This window comes from Falco cherrug, chromosome 2 (assembly GCF_023634085.1).
Source record: "Falco cherrug isolate bFalChe1 chromosome 2, bFalChe1.pri, whole genome shotgun sequence".
In the NCBI taxonomy this organism is placed as follows: domain Eukaryota; kingdom Metazoa; phylum Chordata; class Aves; order Falconiformes; family Falconidae; genus Falco; species Falco cherrug.
In genome coordinates, this window is record NC_073698.1 from 106,227,108 (window position 1) to 106,244,708 (window position 17,601).

The 17,601-nt window shown below is 36.2% G+C and overlaps 1 protein-coding gene across 1 annotated transcript in view; it reads left to right on the forward strand.

Moving 5' to 3' along the window:
- The first annotated feature begins 5,813 nt into the window (after nt 1-5,813).
- Nucleotides 5,814-17,601, forward strand: part of TMPRSS15 (transmembrane serine protease 15) — a 57,821-nt gene continuing 46,033 nt past the window's right edge. Inside the window, exons 1-5 of the mRNA XM_055702753.1 lie at nt 5,814-5,958; nt 8,411-8,541; nt 8,815-8,882; nt 9,659-9,703; nt 11,942-12,084. Of these exons, the coding sequence (XP_055558728.1) occupies nt 5,814-5,958; nt 8,411-8,541; nt 8,815-8,882; nt 9,659-9,703; nt 11,942-12,084 (532 nt within the window). The remainder of the gene's footprint in view (nt 5,959-8,410; nt 8,542-8,814; nt 8,883-9,658; nt 9,704-11,941; nt 12,085-17,601) is intronic.

Below are 17,601 nucleotides of genomic sequence, written 5' to 3' on the forward strand. Positions count from 1 at the left end.
TTTATTCTGTCATTTTGAGTAAAAGCTAAGGAAGGCAGAGGAGAACCATTCCCCTGCCATTTTAATTTTCAGTGCTGCCACATTGTAAGGCACAAATCTGTATGCACAGTAAAGCTGCTGTAATTGCTTTTATTCATAGAAACTATCACATTGTGCTAAATTTACTGCTGTTTCAGCTACCACTCCACATTGATTTTTACATTAATTCAATCACAGCAGCAATAATGCTGCTACTTCCTCTTGACCTTTGTCTTTTACCTGTTTATTTTGCCATTCAGTGTTATCAGTTAAGACTCTGATTCTTTCCCATGTGTGCCATATCTGTTCCTGCCTTGTCTTATTTGCTTGTCACAGAGAACTTTGCATTGACATGCTCTTTTCATTACTCAAATAGTTGCAAGCTATTTTCTGCTTTCTTCTGTCATCAGCCTCCACAAACTGGTGTTTCATTTATTGATTGCGGTTATCTTCACTTTGTTCCCACAATCCCCACCTTTTTTCTTCGAGTAATAAGGGGGAAAGTAAGGAAGCACATGCATCTAGGGGTGCAAAGCCAGCTAACTAATTCAATATGACTGAGTAAAATTGTTTCTGAATGGAAGGTATCATGTTATACTCAGCTCACGATTTTAACCACCTAAGCAGACATTTATGTTTAAGTATTTATTTATGATGTTTCTTTAGTCAATGAAGAAGGATTGACTGCCTCCAGCAGAAAATTCTTCCCTTCATGTTTAGATCTCTAAATTTAGCTGAAAAATCTTCCTTTACTCCCAGTGCTACCTGCGAGCAATGTGATCCTTTCTGCTGAAGCAAACTGGATTCATCACAGATTTCCTTTCTGGAAAATCTGTACCACTTTTTATTATAACCCATTAGGAAACACATCTCTCTGATTCTGACAAAATAGGATTCTTGGATTCTGTGCTGGGAATTGTTGGAAAAGTGGGTGAATGTTGAGCTGCAGCTACCCAGTCAGACAACGGTGTGGAAAAGAATCTCAATGCTTTCCTGTGGAATTTTTCTGGATGTGCTTAAAGAAAGGAAATTATGATATTGTTGGTGCTGGGTTGTTTGGTTTTTTGTTTGGGGTTGTTGGGGTTTTTTTTGGTGGGGTTTGGTTGTTGTTCACCTTCTTTTTAAAAGAAAATCTTCCTCCAAATTGTGGGGAAGGTAATATATTCCACTTTTGCTTTATGTAAATTTTCTGCTTTCACCAAGCTGGTCTGAAGAATTAAAACTGCTAATGACAGCAGTGGGTTCTAATTAGTTTCCAGATAGATCAATTAACATGGAGACTGATTAGTTCCCAGAAATCCATTTGGATAATTTAATTGAATAGTTAATTTTAATCCATATTTCTGAATGCTTTTCAAGGGTTGTGTAGGATCCATGGGGATTTTATGCTTTTTTATTTCCTTTTTTGTTATAGGCTTATTGGAAGTCAGAATTTAATTAAATTGTGAATGCTCAAAACAGCATAGGTATTAGCTTGTGTGATGGGAATCTAAAACTCCTCAGAACCCTTTGTCAGAGTTTCAGTATGATCCTCCATATAAACTAGATGTATCAGTTCCTTAATTGCATTCAGTTACCCATTACTGTATTATTTTGCACATTACACATCCCATATGTTTAGTGATCACCCCTAGGAAACTTATTTCTTGTCAGGTGTGTATGTGAAAGTTCTTGTGTAGTGTCTTAGAATAAACACCCTTTTCAGATGACCCCATGAGCATATCTTCCTACTACCAGTAAATCCTCCCATGTGATAAGATCTACCAGAGCACCTCCTTATAACACTTGTTATTTTAACATATACCTAGAGCCCCAATTTGGGGAATGCTTCAGGACTGAAGGCAGAGGTCAGTGTCCAGTTCCCTTCTCTATCTTCCCACCTTTGACATACCTTAGCCTAATGGAGACCTGAATTACCTAGCCCTCTGAGCAGTTATACTTATTACATGACCCAGAAACCAGGTTCATTTTTTGGTTTGGTTTTGGAGGGGGTTGGTTGGTTAGTTGGTTGATTTTTTAATAGCCCAAACGATGTATGATTTTGCAGGGAGAATGGAGACATTTTTCCTTCATACTTTTCACTTGACTAAAATACAGCTCTTTCCAATTTTTTTCACCATTTTTGTGTTCTAATAATAATAAATGATGAATTATACAAATTAAAATATTTTAACTACTAAAAGTTCTGATAACATATTTAGTAAATAAGGTCCATGTTTTTCTTTTCATACAAAGTTTGACAGCTGGCTGACCACTGCCACATACCTTCCTCATCTTCAGTACATGCAGTTGGAAGACTTAACGGTAATCAATATGCAGGTTTTGGATTTTTTAAATATGGCTTTACTGAGAAGCTGTGCTTCCATGTGAGATCCCTTTTAAACTTCTCTATATGATGTAATAGTTAAAATAAGCCTATAGTCTGTTTCTGCACTTTCACTGCAGATCCATTGATTTGCTTTTCTGCATCTCTCTATGGAAGTCTGCATAGCAAAAGGGACAAACCATAGACATCTGAAAACAGCTACCATAAGAAAGCTGATGAAAATAACATTCAAGTAGTTTCATTAGTTTCCTATTTGCAAAGTGTTTGCCAATAGAATGGATAATCTGGTTTATTATTTTTTTAATTCTATATTCATTTTGTTAGGGGAGGGCAAGTCTCTGAGGGTAACCAAAACATTTTCCCATAGCTAGCTAGCTATTAATGGAATGTCAGGCTTTAGGTATGTTTGTGATAGACTGGGTATTAAGGAATTATCTGAACACAACATCCCCTCCTGTCTCAGCAGTATTTTCACCCTGTGCTGGAGACTGAACAAGAAACCAAAAGCAGCCCAATAAGGCTATAAAACCTGTGGGGCTGCAGATGTGGATACAACGTAAACAAATTAAATTGTGAATCTGTTAGGCTTCTACCATGGCAATGACCTATTTATTTAAAAATGACCTAATCTCATTTTTCACAGTATGATGATAGTAATAATTCCAAAAAATTATCAGTTTTCAATACTTAAGTTGCCATGTTTTTCTGCTTCTGAATACATTAATAGAGTATTTGCCTTTGTATCATTTAAGTTATATCATTTATATTGTTTTATCCTATAGTTCACAAGTGGCATAAAACTAGAACTTAGAAAATGACATTCAAGTAGTTTCATTAGTTTCCTATTTGCAAAGTGTTTGCCAATAGAATGGATAATCTGGTTTATTATTTTTAATTTTATATTATTTTCTTCAGTGAATAATTTCTGTGCTGCAGGTTGTTCGTTACCTGTGAATACTCACAACTTGCAGTAGATGGAAATCCTCTCTAATTTGGTAGTAACACTGGTTAATGCTCATTCTTTTCCTGAATGGATTGCACAGTTTCAACAGTTTAGCCATGTAGCAAACCAACCAAATCTGACTTTCAAGAGTCCTATCAGTCTACAGAGGAAATGAAAGTGAAAAATGAACTTTAGAATGATAATGAAAAGAAAGAACTAGACAGCTAATAATGCAGAAGGGGAATGAACAGGAAGACAAGTAAAATACTGAGGAACAAAAGAGTAGAAGGAAGTGAATAGCTAGAGGAAAGTCCAGCTACAGGCAGTACTTGTCAGTAAAAGACAGAAATGGCCTGACAGAAACCTCATAAAGTTCAACAAAGTTCAACAAGTGCAAAGTACTGAATCTGGGATGGAATAAGCCCATGTACAAGTACTGGCTGGGGGGTGACAAGCTGGTAGGTGTGTCTGATTGCTGCCTTCAGCTACCTAAGGGATGTTTGCAGAGAGTATAGAGCCAGACTCTTTTGAGAACTGCATAGTGAATGAGCAGAAATTGAAGCAACTTAAATTCCAGTAAGACATAAGGATGCAGATAGGTACAGGTGTTTTTTCCAGAGTTGTTGTGGGGTCTTTTAGCTTAGAGATATTCAGATCCTGCCTGGACATGGCCCTGAACAGCCTGATCTAACTTCAAGGAACCGGCTGTGCCCGGCACGGGGCAGCCCCGGCCGCTCCCCACAGGGGCCGCCCCCAGCCCCCTGACAAACATGCCACACTCACGTCCTGTCTATCATGTATTTATGTAATTCTGCCAGACATGGAATAACTTAACAGGCATAACTGAGCAAAGCGAGGTATTTAGACGTATTCTGAATTTCTTTAATAGAGTGAGTATTCAGAAAAATATAGACACTTAACCCCCTTGTTTTATTGCTGAATAATCACAAATAGTTAGAGAGCTACTACTGTGCCATAAAATAGCCAAGCAAAGTGTTCACCAGTACAAATTTAATCTGCTCTTATATGCACATAATTGTATTTATATAAAAACACACATTCATGTATGTGTGTATGTCATACACAATATATACAAAAGCAATTCTTACTCTAATTCTAGCATCTAGCATGATGACTAAAAGATCTCATACATTTGCAGGATACAGACTGAGTTTACTCTTGCTCTATAAAGGCAGTATGATTAAGCTGCTCTGATTTTTTTTTAATAGTTTTAAGGTAATTATTTATTGTTAGTAATGTGAAATATTACTGAATTTCTTTCATTCTGTTATGGTAATACACTAAAACAAGAATCCTACTGTCAGGCCAAGATTTTGACTGTGATTTAGAGTGCTTTCAATCTGAGCAGTTGTGTTGCAGATACTTTCAAATATCCCCGTTCTCAAAGACTGGGCAGACAACTGTTATATCATCCAAGAGTCTTATTCTGAGCTATTCTAATCTCTTCCAATTTTTATTATCTCAATTTCTGTCGATTTATAGGTAGCTACAGCCCCTGTCTTCCAAAGATTGACTCAGACTATTTTCCCTTTCCTTTTACAGGCAAGAATATGGCTGGTTTGCTCAGATTCGCCTGTTCCATAAGGAGTGCTGAGGAATGTCATACCATAAATCTGGATTTAGGGTCTCTGATCCAGAGTCAAAACCAGTAGCTCACAGGACATGAAACACAAAATCAGTATTACTTTACTCTTTTGGAGCTGATTTACTCAAAAGATTTGACAGATTAAATTTGTAATAAAAAGTTTTGGGCTGGATGGTACATTGTTTAATTTAGTCTTGTTTTTATTAAGGATGCAGCACTGGCCATCCACAATGCTTTAACTTTATCAGGGGCTTGTATTCCATGGCACATTTATGTCTGGCAAGAAAATACAATACAAGCATACATTTCATGTTTTCTCTGGTTCGTTCTCCAGATATATGGTCAAAGAACTACGTCTTACACAGATTAAATTTGTACTGCTCAATTACCGTTCAGTGCTGAACACATTGATGAACTGTGGCACAGTACTAAACAACTCATTTGCCAGCAGTTCCTGTATATATAAAATTACTGTTAAAGAAACTTTTTAAGCAGACTGATGAAAGATATGGCTTTCACTGTTGTCCTCGTAACTGCACTTGTGAAGAATTACCAAAAATAATGAATAAACAGTACATCTGACAGCAATATTTTATATTAAAACTAACTTTCAAACATCAAAAGACAAGAAATAGTGCAAATCCAGTGACCAACCTTACAATTCTGTGTTTTTGCTTATTCTTCATGACAGACACAATCTTAAATGTTTCCTTTCTGAAGACATTTCTTTTCTTCATATTTGCATATCTTGTGCGTGAATATGAGTGTTCAGGAATGTTGTAAAAGCTATGTCAGTGTAGTTTTATGGTGTAATTAATTTACGAGCATCTCCTATAAATATCTGTTCATGTAGATTATTACCCCCCTTTTCAGGTTGTGTCTGTTGTCAGTCCTTAATCATACAAGCTCTCAAGACAGAAATGAAGCTGCAAAAATCATCTGATAAGAAATATGTTCTTCTTAGTTACTATGAAATTTTGTTTGCTTCTCTGCTGGCACTTTTTGTGTGTGTTTGTGTTGGACTGATTGTACTTTCATGGTTATCAATCCAGGAGTTAGAACGAGGTAAGTAACCACTCTTTAACCTTTTCAGGAGTTCTTTAGCAGATGTTGATACTTTTGAAACCAGTAATATTATCATTGGAATTATGTTTCCTATTTCATGCTATTATTTTAATGCTGGGGGGTATAGGGGTGGGGGAGTATGATTTCCTCCTCTGCTGGAAATCGATGTGAACAAAATAGGCAAAAATACAAGTACTTGAAACATGTCCTGAAGCCACAGAAAAGAATTTACATGGTTTAGACATTAGGAGAGGTCCCTGGAATTCATAAACTAGAGAAAGTAATATAAGAAATTGCGAATTTTTGCTTTTTTTTCCAGGTATCAAGTTTTTCTCAGAAAGACATTGATAATCCACTGAAGTCTGTGGGGAGCTTTAGGTGTTCTACATCTCTTGGAATCTTCATTATTAAAATTAAAAAAATAAGTCATTTGTTGGTGTAAGAGAGATCCTGCACTAGACAGTGTCACAAACAAGTGGTTTAGCCATTTAACCTAAGCCACTCATTTGTAACAGTCCACTCCAGCCCCATGTAAAGTTAAGGTAATTTTTTTAGTATTTAGCCAGTGCTGAGAATGTGATAGAATCAAGCTACTAATGCTCAAAGTAAACTAAAATTAAAAATTGACATAGGATGACAATGGAACTAGAGTCTTGGTTTAAAGATCCTCTGGATATAAGTTAACTGTGCCCTGGTAAGGTCACACCTGGAATAATGTGTCCAATTCTGGTGAGCTACTGGTGAGAGCCCAGTGTAGAATTGTTGATGAGATTGTTGATGAGATATACAAAAGTTGTCTGGACGTGGTCCTTGCTAACTGGCTGTTGGTGGCCCTGCTTGAGCAGAGGGGTTGAAACAAATGACCTCCAGAGTTCTCTTCCAACCTCAGCCCTTCTGTGATCTAGATTTTGAATTGAAAGGAAAATGATTTAAGTCTATGGAGCTGTCACAGCTAATAGCAAAAATATGTTTTGAAATGAGGAGAAGGAAACAGGCTAGGCAAAAGGTTCAAAAAATGTATTTTTTCATTACAGTGAATTTTGTAGCTGAAAAAGTAATTCTGATACACTGAAGTTTTTGGTGCCTTCATTAACCAGAATTCCATACTATTTCATACAGAAGCACATGAAGACTAAACTAGCTGTAAGCCATATTTTAAAATAATCCTGTTTTGTCAGAATATTCATGTTTATACCTTTAGTTGGTAGTGTTTTTCATTCCAGATTTTAAAATTTGTTCTCCCTACTGACTTTCTTCCCTTCTTACCAGAATACTATCATATTCTTTTAAAATAAAATGAGCTTAAAGGTAATGGTGGTTTATTATTGCATCTAGAGACAGGCTTTAAATTAATGACTTAGGGTTTAGATGATAAATAGGCAAGAATTTAATCATGTACAAATAATAATTATAAAACATTGTAAAAATTATATTTGACATATATAACAAAAAACCACAAACCTTTACTATTTAAAAACGTTTGTTTAAATAGATTTGCAATTGTTGTAAGGATAAATGAATTTCAAAGAACCTCAAAGTAGTCTGCTGTTACTAGTTGATAGTAGCAAATTGGTGTCCCTAGGCTGTGCCTTCCATCACAAGCTGTTTATTGTAGTATTTTATTAGTTACCTGCTTTTGTCTTAAAATTTGTTTTGGATGTTAATGCCTTCACACGCAACCTAAAAATACCACTGGTATTGTAACAGGTAAGCAAAAGTCACTTTCTATCAATCAACCACATTAATTTGGGTCTTATCTGAAAATTTCCAGTGTGTTACACAGTAAGGAAATATTTAAAATGTATCATGAATTGCTTTATGCATACCTCATATGATGTAACGTATTAAAAATCAAGGTTAAATTTGCAATAAGGACCAGTCACCTAGTGTCCTCATAAAACCTCCCAACATTTCATGCATGTATTGATAAGAAAGGTCAGGTCAAAATTAGTTTAACTGGTCTGACACTAGTGTTTCCAGTGTTGTCAGCAAAAGCAGCATACATTTATATAAAAAGTGCACAGCATTCAATACAGAAAGTGTGAAAAAGTAATTTTTAATATTTTTAATCCAGAACACACAAAAATCTAATTCACTATTATTCTTCCCTTGTATCTTTGCTCCTTGTGTTAGACATAACTGGACATACCTCCCCTTTATACATTCACAGCACTGCTGGAAAACAGGATTTAAAACAGAAATAAAAGTAAGGAGAACCCAAAGACAAGTAGTATTCATATAAATTTGTTTGCAGTTGTAACTATTGTGAACATTGAAAAACATCTATCACTTTTTTTAAAACCGGAACTAGGCAAAATATCTCTGATTACAAAGCAAACCAGAAAGCTAAAACTTGTTGTATTGATGATCTGTGTGGAATAAAATCTAATGTAAAGTTTTTCATTTATTTCTATATAATTCAGAACACTTAATTTTATTTTTAATTATCTAGCTAAAGCAGATGGGAATGCTCATGGCTACATAGGAACATTTAAAATACTCTCTGGGACATCATTCATTCCTGCTTTGCAAAACAGATCATCAGCTGATTTCAAAGTCCTTGCCTTTGATGTTGAACAATTGGTAAGAACCTGTTGGTCCCCAGTTAATTAAAGAGTATTTGGTAAGTATATGAATTCCCTAACATGACCTGCTGTTGATGGCTTTTTCCTCTCTCCAAAATGAGATATTTCAGGTCCTGACTTCAGAATTCAGTATATTCCTTATTTGTGAAAATCAGTGAAGCATCAAAGAAAACGTTTGCTTGTGTAGTCTAGATTTGGGAATGAAAAAATATTTATTATTAAAAGTATGAATGCAGTCTGTATTGGTTCAAGATTTTCCTCTTCCATATAGATACAAAATGTCTTTCAAGCAAGTGATCTGAAAAACGAATTTCAGAGATGTGAAATTTCCCAGTTCAAGTAGGTACAGTTTAATTAATTTTTGCAAACATCAGAAGTCCTCACTTAGCCATTTCTCTCAGGAGTGCTTGCCAACACCTTGCTTTTCAAGAGACTCTTTGGAACTTCCTATATTATACTTTTCATGTCTTCCAAGTGCTACTGTGGGAAGTTTGGCAATAATGTTTCCCCTTGGGCAGACTTCCTTCTCAGACTCCTGTATGTCCATGCCTTCACCAAACTAGTAAGGCTGAGCCCTAAGACCAACTCACAAAACATCTACATTTTTACATTTTTAGGGTTGCTGGCCCTTGCCATCTAGAAGAAAGTTCAGGTTAGAGATCTGCTGGTATAAGCCAAGGTGAATGGAAATATACTCATATGTCCCTATGGACATGGATCTTCTTAACTCATACTCCTTCAGTTGTTAGCAAGTGAGGCTGTCATTTGACACCAGGTAAAGCTGTACCCTGTGTGTCCTAAGGAGTCCATAAAGTAGATACAGTAAGACCTGCTTAATTTATTAAAGTTTGTTTAACCTCATTTTTCAATATCCAGTTATGTTGGTTGTCCTACTAAAGGCCCACTGGCAAAAAAGTTCCATATATGCAGTGAGGTCTGTAGCGTTAATTTCATGTGCAATAAGGTCCTGATTCAGCAAAACACTTGTAATACTGTCTCCCATTACTAAACAGTTTCAGAACACACTTCCATCCTATCCACAACATTATAAACTCAAGGGGAATCACATTTTTTTGTGTTGTATTTTGTTTTATTGTTGGGGTTTTTTTCTACAGGAAACCTGAAGATGGCCATGAAAGATTCAAGAAACCAGAGACTGGGTAATTACATAAGACAAAGTTTACTTAAAATAAGGACAAAAGACAATGATGTTATTAATTTAGAAAGTTCTTCAGTGGACACTGAATAGATGAAAAAATACATCTTCAGAGACTGAATGAGGCCATCTAAAGAGCTTATGAAGCTTCAAGACATATCTTTACTTCAAAAACATGCTTTAGGATTAGAAGAAATAAAAAAGAAGCAATCCTTTCTGGGACTGCCAATTTAGAACGAAAAATGGGAAAGGTGATGACAGTGAAGTAGGTAGGAAATTAGCTAGTAAGAAGGGATATCAGTTTGTGCTGAGCTTGCTTGTGGAAAGCTGTTTAAGCTGGGGGCCAGATGTCACATTATCATTAGTAACTTAAGTTTTAGATAAATAAAGGTCCGATGACACACTGTGATAGGCAAGAACAAAACAGAGGACAAAAGATTAAGACTAGAAAAACTGGAAGACCTCGAGAAATAAATGATATAATTAGTTGTCTTATAGGTGAGACCACAAAATGAAAGTACATGCTACATGACAACAGACGATGCAGATCTGTGATTCTGTGACCCCAGCTGTTCTGATGATACAAATGTTTTCTTAAATATATACAGTGGATAAATATCCAGACAAGACAGTTCATTTGAATGACCATGCTTACAAAAGAAAAACGGATATTAGCCAACTCTGAAATCATGTAAGTCAAAAATGGAATGCCAATTTGGATTAGAGCAATCTTTTGACTGGAACAGTGTAGGCATAAGCCTAATTGGCTGCAAAGTTGAAGTATGAACACTTTGTGAAGGATTTCACAACATCAAGGGAATGGAGTGTACAGTGGCAGGAGTACGTCAGTTCTAGGTTTTTGTCCTTGCGAAGGCAGATCCAGTCAGCACAATCTGATTTCTGTGCATACATTGGGGCTATTCTCATCAAAATTTAGGCATCAGTAATGGAGACATCTCTGAGCTAGTTGCTCAAGACACTTTTTATAAGTGATGGGGTTTGAGTTTTCTCATCTGGTCAATTTAGGTGCCTTTCCTAGGAGGTCAGTTATGCCAAAGAACAGCTTATTTGTTTACATAGGAAATCTAGATATCTGCAATATAAATATCTGTATTTGGTAAAACCAATTCCATCCCTGTATCTTGATGTAAATACTACAGAAATCACAGAAAATCTGATGTCTGTGAGTGTTGGATCTGGCTTTTAATACATCTGTAAGGTTCTGTCTTCATTTCTGCTTTGAAATAATACTTGAAATATTACTTTGCCTCAGAAACTTTGTCTTTTAGTGTAAAAAGTGTTTACCTCTTTGGGCAATCTCCTTTTTACTTCATCCTTGAAACTCTGCTGAGTCACAAGAATAGCAGTAAAAGGTTTTGTTTGCTCAGCATGGCTTAGAGGTTATCAGAAATATGTAAGAAATTAAAGAGGAGTTTTTCCGTATATGGCAAAATGCAAACTATGCACAGAAAAATGGTGGAATTAATCAACCCTATCAAAAAGCACTATTGCGTCAGTTGCAATTGGGTCGTACAAGTGCATAAGAATAAAAAAGTTTGCACCTAAATTTAAGTAAATCTTTAGAAAGCACCATATTTTGACACTACCTTAATCTAGCTACAAATATGAAACTTAATAATAGTATCTAGAAAGGATGGGAGACAGTAAACAGAAAACTGGATAAAATTCATGTTCCATAGAATTCAAATGTAGTTTAATCGCTGATTTCAAAATATCTCTGCTTTCAGCCATTACTGTTTCCTTAGGACATCCTCAGAGATGCAGAATCCACAGATGATTTTTGCTTTATAGAAGTGATCACTTGGTATTATACTTTTGTAACATGAATATATTATGTAAATTCCATAACACTTGAAGATTCACTGTCAATATTTTACAGCTTAAACTAAAAGACCTGTTGAATAACAATAAACCCACTTCTCCTTTAGTTTATTCAAATTCAGCTCCATTGCAGCAATTGATATGAATGCTGTTTTGGTTTTTTTCCACCATGAAAATAAGAGTAGATAAAGAAAAAAAGCTCTGTTTCTTCAAGGTTCAAACCTACCTGATAATCAAGAGGTGTTTCTTTATGTGTCATCTTTGCCGGCCAACACTTAAAGATACTCTGACTTTGCAAATGGAACCTGTATTGGAATGAAATATTGTCTGGATAAGTCATGCAGCAGATTTACTTCATTAGCTTGCATAACCAATTACCTTCTCTGTTTTGTGTTGCTAGTGTTGTTGTGATCTTCACCCTTTATTTTACGTGGATGGTAACAGTTGAGAAAGTAAAAAATGAGCTGGTTTGGGGTATCAACACAAATAAAACTAATCTTACCCAGACTTTGAAAATTGATGTGAACAGCATACAAGTCACAGGTAATGCTAGTAAACGTTTTTCCTCTATATAAGTCATTGAGAACTACAGGTAATGCGAGTGAAAACTTTGGCTCCCAAACAACAAAGGGATTGTTACTTACACTCATGGGTGCCCTCCTTCCCCATTACAGAACTTTTCAGTAGCAGCTGAAGGAACCTTTTACAACCTTGTCAACTAGAAAGTATGAGTCAGCATTGTGCATGTTCACTAACGAGTGAGTAAAGGACAAAGTAGTGATTTACTAGTGAAACCCACTCAATTTCATCTTTTATGTAGCATAAAATTTGCAATTTTGTTATCCCCCAAATTAAAGCAATTAAGCCCCAACTGTGTTGTTTCATAAGTAAATGCAATTATCATTCTGTTTTGCTAAAGAATAAGGAAAAGGGCTTAGCTGCACAGTGAGTGAAGACTCATTTATTGAAAAGATGTCATCAAGAACAACAAACTGAATAGAGTGTAGCTTCTGGAAAAGTGCACCCAAGGAGCAGAATTCATATTCATCTAAAGCTTAGGTAAAGTGTAAATGGAAAAAAAGGAATGTGGCTTTAAAGACCAGGTAGTTTTAAATTCTGAAAATATACAAATATGGTGATTTTATGTAAGTAGTAGAAAATTTATTAAAGCCTAAGTGGAAGCCCAACAAGATCAAGGGGAATCCTCTTTTTACCTCAATAACCTTCAAACCAGACCTTTACTGAGGATGAGGATAAAAAGCATTTTCAATCCTTTGAAGCGGAAGTTGATTAGCTGACATTTGAAGACCTGCTGGTGATACTATTAAGTAGTAACTGGTTGCTTTAAGAGGAGTGGGACATCTGGCATGCAATGTCTCTTACTCCATCCTAAAAAGTGCATTTTTTACTGAGTAAGAACTTCAGATATACAAAGGCTAAATTCAGAGTCTTGACATCTTAATTTCTCTTCACTACTTGCAACGCATATAATAAGTTGTTCTAAACAACTGCACATCACTGTGGAAAGTGATTGCTCATTATACATCAAAAATGCCACCAAAGAAAATTATGAAGAGATTTTTAAATGGTTGCATATCTATTGACAAATTTCGAAGTAGTCAAACTTTTCTTGTTGTGGATCATTAAAATGCCTCTTTTCACATGAAGCATTTCATATCATCTGTCCATTCATCAGGAGGGCTTCAATAAAATAAGAACTGTTAACTAATTAACAATCATAATCATATATAGCACTTTTGCATCCTATATTTCATTTTGTTCTGCAAGAGAAGTCTTATTCCTATTTCAGAAGAGGGAGGGAACTAGAGCACAGGTGTAACTTGCTTGAAATCACAGTTTTCACAGTAATTAAAAGTAACTTAATTTCTTGCAAATTATCCCAAGTTAATTTTAACTCATTTATCTGAGTTAAATATTATTCTATAAGACACAGGTGCTCTGAAAATCTTCATAGTATATAAAGTGTCAAGACAGATTCCCCAGATGAAGACATTTTATATGTAATACAGTGAATAGGCACTGAGGATTGAAAGGGATTAATGTAGACCTTTCCTCCTTAGGAAGACCATAGAGTTTGAGAAAAGGCCGGGAACAGGGTGAGATGGTCAAAAGGAGGGAAGCAGGATGCTGCTAGTGACTCAAAGAAAAATAGTCACAGCTGTTGGTTTGGGTTTTTTTTTTAAGCTTTCTTTCTCTAAGTCCTATAAAACTAGATACTGTGTTATATAAAAGTTTGTAATGAGCTTGCTTTCTTCCAGAAGCTACTGAAAATCCTCCTACAATGATGCCTTTAACTTCATCAGGTCAGTCTCTCTCATAAATGAGAAACTATTTTTTGTTGCCATTACAATATGAAGAAACACAAGACTTGCTGTTCAGCTGGTATAACTTAGTAAAGCTGCCTTAGCTGTAGCTGGGGCTTGACAGCTAGGGTCCATTCAGTGGTAGTTAGCCACCCTCCAACATTTCTGACCATTTGAGAAAGCAGTGATCTGAAGTCTGTAAAAAAGCTCTAAGACTAAGACTTTAATTAGTTGATCAAAACAAAAGCTGAGTCTCCATCAGCCAGCTGAGTCACAAGCTGAAGTTTTCACAGATTTAGGCAGGTAGATGAGGCTGGGGAGTTCTACTCTCATGCTTTGGTTACTGATATACTGAGCAATGTTGGTTGACAGACTTTCTTTCCACTATCACTGGAAGTCTTCTGACGATAGGGTATGAAGCAGACCAACTCCTTGGTCTCACAAATTCACGGAGTGCACACCTGCCAAAAGCCAGCCAGACAGCTGAAGAGTACAATAGGTGCTTTGTAGCACTAGATGCAAGTAGAGTTGTTGCATACAAAATGCATACACATACAAATTATCACATACAAATTCTTTGGGGCAGGGTACCAGACCAGGAGCTTCATGCAATTTATGTGCGCTAAAGAAATGCAGCTATGAATATAGGAGCAAAGTGTTTCTTGATAGTCTAATTACAGCCATAATATTATTAGTCTAGTTATAAGTCTACTAACGTGTATAGTCCAAAGTATACCACTACTACAATATATTTCCAATGATACAGTTAAAACTGCTAACACACACATTTTCTCCTATCTTTCCCTTCCTCTGGTATGCTGTCTCAGTGCTCCCCTGAGTCCTAAGTTCAATGTTGTTAATCATCCTCAAGAAGAAATTGGGAGGTGGTGGAGGTGCCAGTGGAAGAGGGAAGGGAGCTGGGAGTTGTTAGTAGCCCAGGCTGGAAGGGCAATAATGTTCCTGGTGTGGATTCCTTCCCCCTTGCTCTTGGGTCTGCTTGAGGTCCTTTTTGTATATTTGCTAACATTGTTTGCATCCTTGCTCTTTTCAGTCCAAATCCCATATGCCAAAGTTTTACCATATGTGGTATGTTTACATCTGCTGAATGCTTGGGGTTTGGCTCTGTTGACCCTAAAACCATCCTTATCTGCCTCACGTGTTACTTCAGTGAGTTTGCACAGTAACTGACCATTTGTGATTTGTGCTTATACCACTCATGGATCTGTCACTGTCCTGTTTTTCCTTTCATGGCTTTTGCTGTCAATTTGCATGTGCACTTTTAGGAGTTCCTGTAACAATTCCAGGTTTTTTCAACAGTTTTCAAGACTTAACTTCCCCATAACTGCTTTATTAGAACTGCTTGCTCATGCATGCATCTATGTTTTAGGTCTTTGAATGTTTCATTCCTTCCAAAATAGCGATTCTTTAGAAAATATATAGGCAGATATGTAGGTAGATACATATGTATATAACACTTTGGAAACTACTATGAAGATAAGTATGAAGATTTCTTCTCTGAGTGTATCTGTGTGGAAACAGTCCATCCAGCTGCACCCTTCCTGCACTTTCTGCTGGGCTCTTCTCCCTCTGCCAGATGAACTGTGTCCTGAAATTTGCTGACATAGAATGCCCTGTAATCTGTTTAATACAACACGGCCTAGCACTTAACAGTGTTTGCTAAGTAAGCATGTTTTGATAGAAAATTGGTAGGAAGTCCTCATGCAAGTTTGTGCGCTAGTAGATCTGGGAGAGCAGGGACATTAGGAAAAGTAAGTCTGTGATGTCAAATGATCAGCAACTTCTACCAGCAAAACTGATAGACGACAAACTATAGAGAAGGCTTTACTAATCTCTCACTTTATTCCTTCTGGCCCTTCATTTTATAAACTAAGGGACAGGATCCGATAACTGTAGTCACACATAGATCTTTCTCATCTGAGGTCATCATCATCCTACTCACACATTTGAGACTTAATGTGGAAAGGAAAAATAGTAAATAGGGATGCTAATGCAAATTCAAAGAGGAAACAAAAGACTATTTGGGAGCTGGAAACTCCAGGGCCATCCTTAGTGACTTATTAAAAGCACCACCAAGTGGAAGTTGTGTTGGAGCAATCACAAATAAGCATTCTGTTTTTCCAGGATGTTTTGCAGTTTACTATCACTAATAGAAATCTACTTATGTACCAAGGCATTTGTTCACGTGTAAATATGTATACACACAGGTGTGTATGTATGCCTGTATGTAAATATGCAAATACTTAATAGGTTTGAGGCTCCACTGCTCACTGTGATAATTGATTTGTTGAGCAATGTTATTTATAAGAAAATCTACATACAACTTTTAGTACTAATATTAAAGTTGTCTTAACTTGTCGTGTTTCCACAGATCCCGTGAGTCTAATTACAAGCTCCCTGACACCAACTTCAGGTCAGAATTTTAACATACCAGGAGAAGACAGGAAAGCATTGCTGTTATTTTAGTGAAAAAAAACCCTAAACAACTCTAAGAGTCTTTTGAAATTATTTAAAAGCATGTCACTAAAGCTAAAAGAATATGACTGAAAATACACTTGGGTTCCACATTATTTTTCTTGTTTATTGTGACATTTGGCCTTCAGGATCAAGCCATTCAAGCTGGCATTACCATATCATTACCTAAGATGGGGTTTGGGGATACAACAAATAATGCAAGTATAAGAGCAGACTAGCTGCTGCTTAGTTCTGCCCAAGCAACTGCAGTGCTCCCAGACAGCCAGTAGAGTTTTAACCCTGGGTTGTGTTTTCCTAGGTCCAGGACAAGTCATCACAAGCAAGTCCTCAACAACTGTAGGTAGGTTACTACTGGGGAGAAGCAGGGAAGTAATATGAAACAGTCTGAGATCTTAGAGTTAACGCTGTTTGCATACAGCCTCTTCTCGCATCATTCAGTTCTCATATCCCATTCCTACTAATCGATGATATGTGGGTCCATTTGATTTGACTAACAAGACATCTTCAAAGAGAAGGGACTTCTAAGACTGTATATTGTAGAAAAATGGTATATGTGTTGTGTATACTGGTGTATGTATTGACAGTCATGCTGACTGCTTGTTTTTGTTTCCTATTATTTCTTGAGGCTTTTTGGGAAAAAAAATAACCCAAGCAACTTTTAGCAAACTCTCACATGACTTCCATGGACAGAAAGCCAAAGCTGTTTGAATCTTTGAAAACCTCCCCTAGCCTTATGAAATGGTGAAATATATATGACATTTATAAGCATTTTCAAATGGGTCTAATGTATTTACTGCCATTTTTTAGTTGAGTATAGCAATTACATTGCAATTTAGGGTAATTTGCTTTTTTTAAAAAAGTCAGTTTTATTAGAAAATGTTAATTTATTTCTATCCAGTAGGTGGCAATGCTGTTTAGTTTTCTGAGTTGAAGACTAAAGCTAAAATTGATCGTACATGTAAACAATGTTTTCTTTCGTATTGGGCTTATGCAAAACATATTCCTAGATTATTGATTGGGTTTTTGTTCTGGGTCTAGAATGCACAGTTTCATCTCTGTTCATCTGTGCCAATTCATTCATCAGCACTGTATCACTTTCAATGCTTGACTGAAGTATAATCGGTTTGTTTCAGTTACCAGTTGGATGCAAAATGGCAGCTCTTCTTCTTTACAGTCTCCATCGCTAATACTGAAGGTGTTCTGTAAAGCACTTTGAAATGTTACAATACATCCAAACCAATTT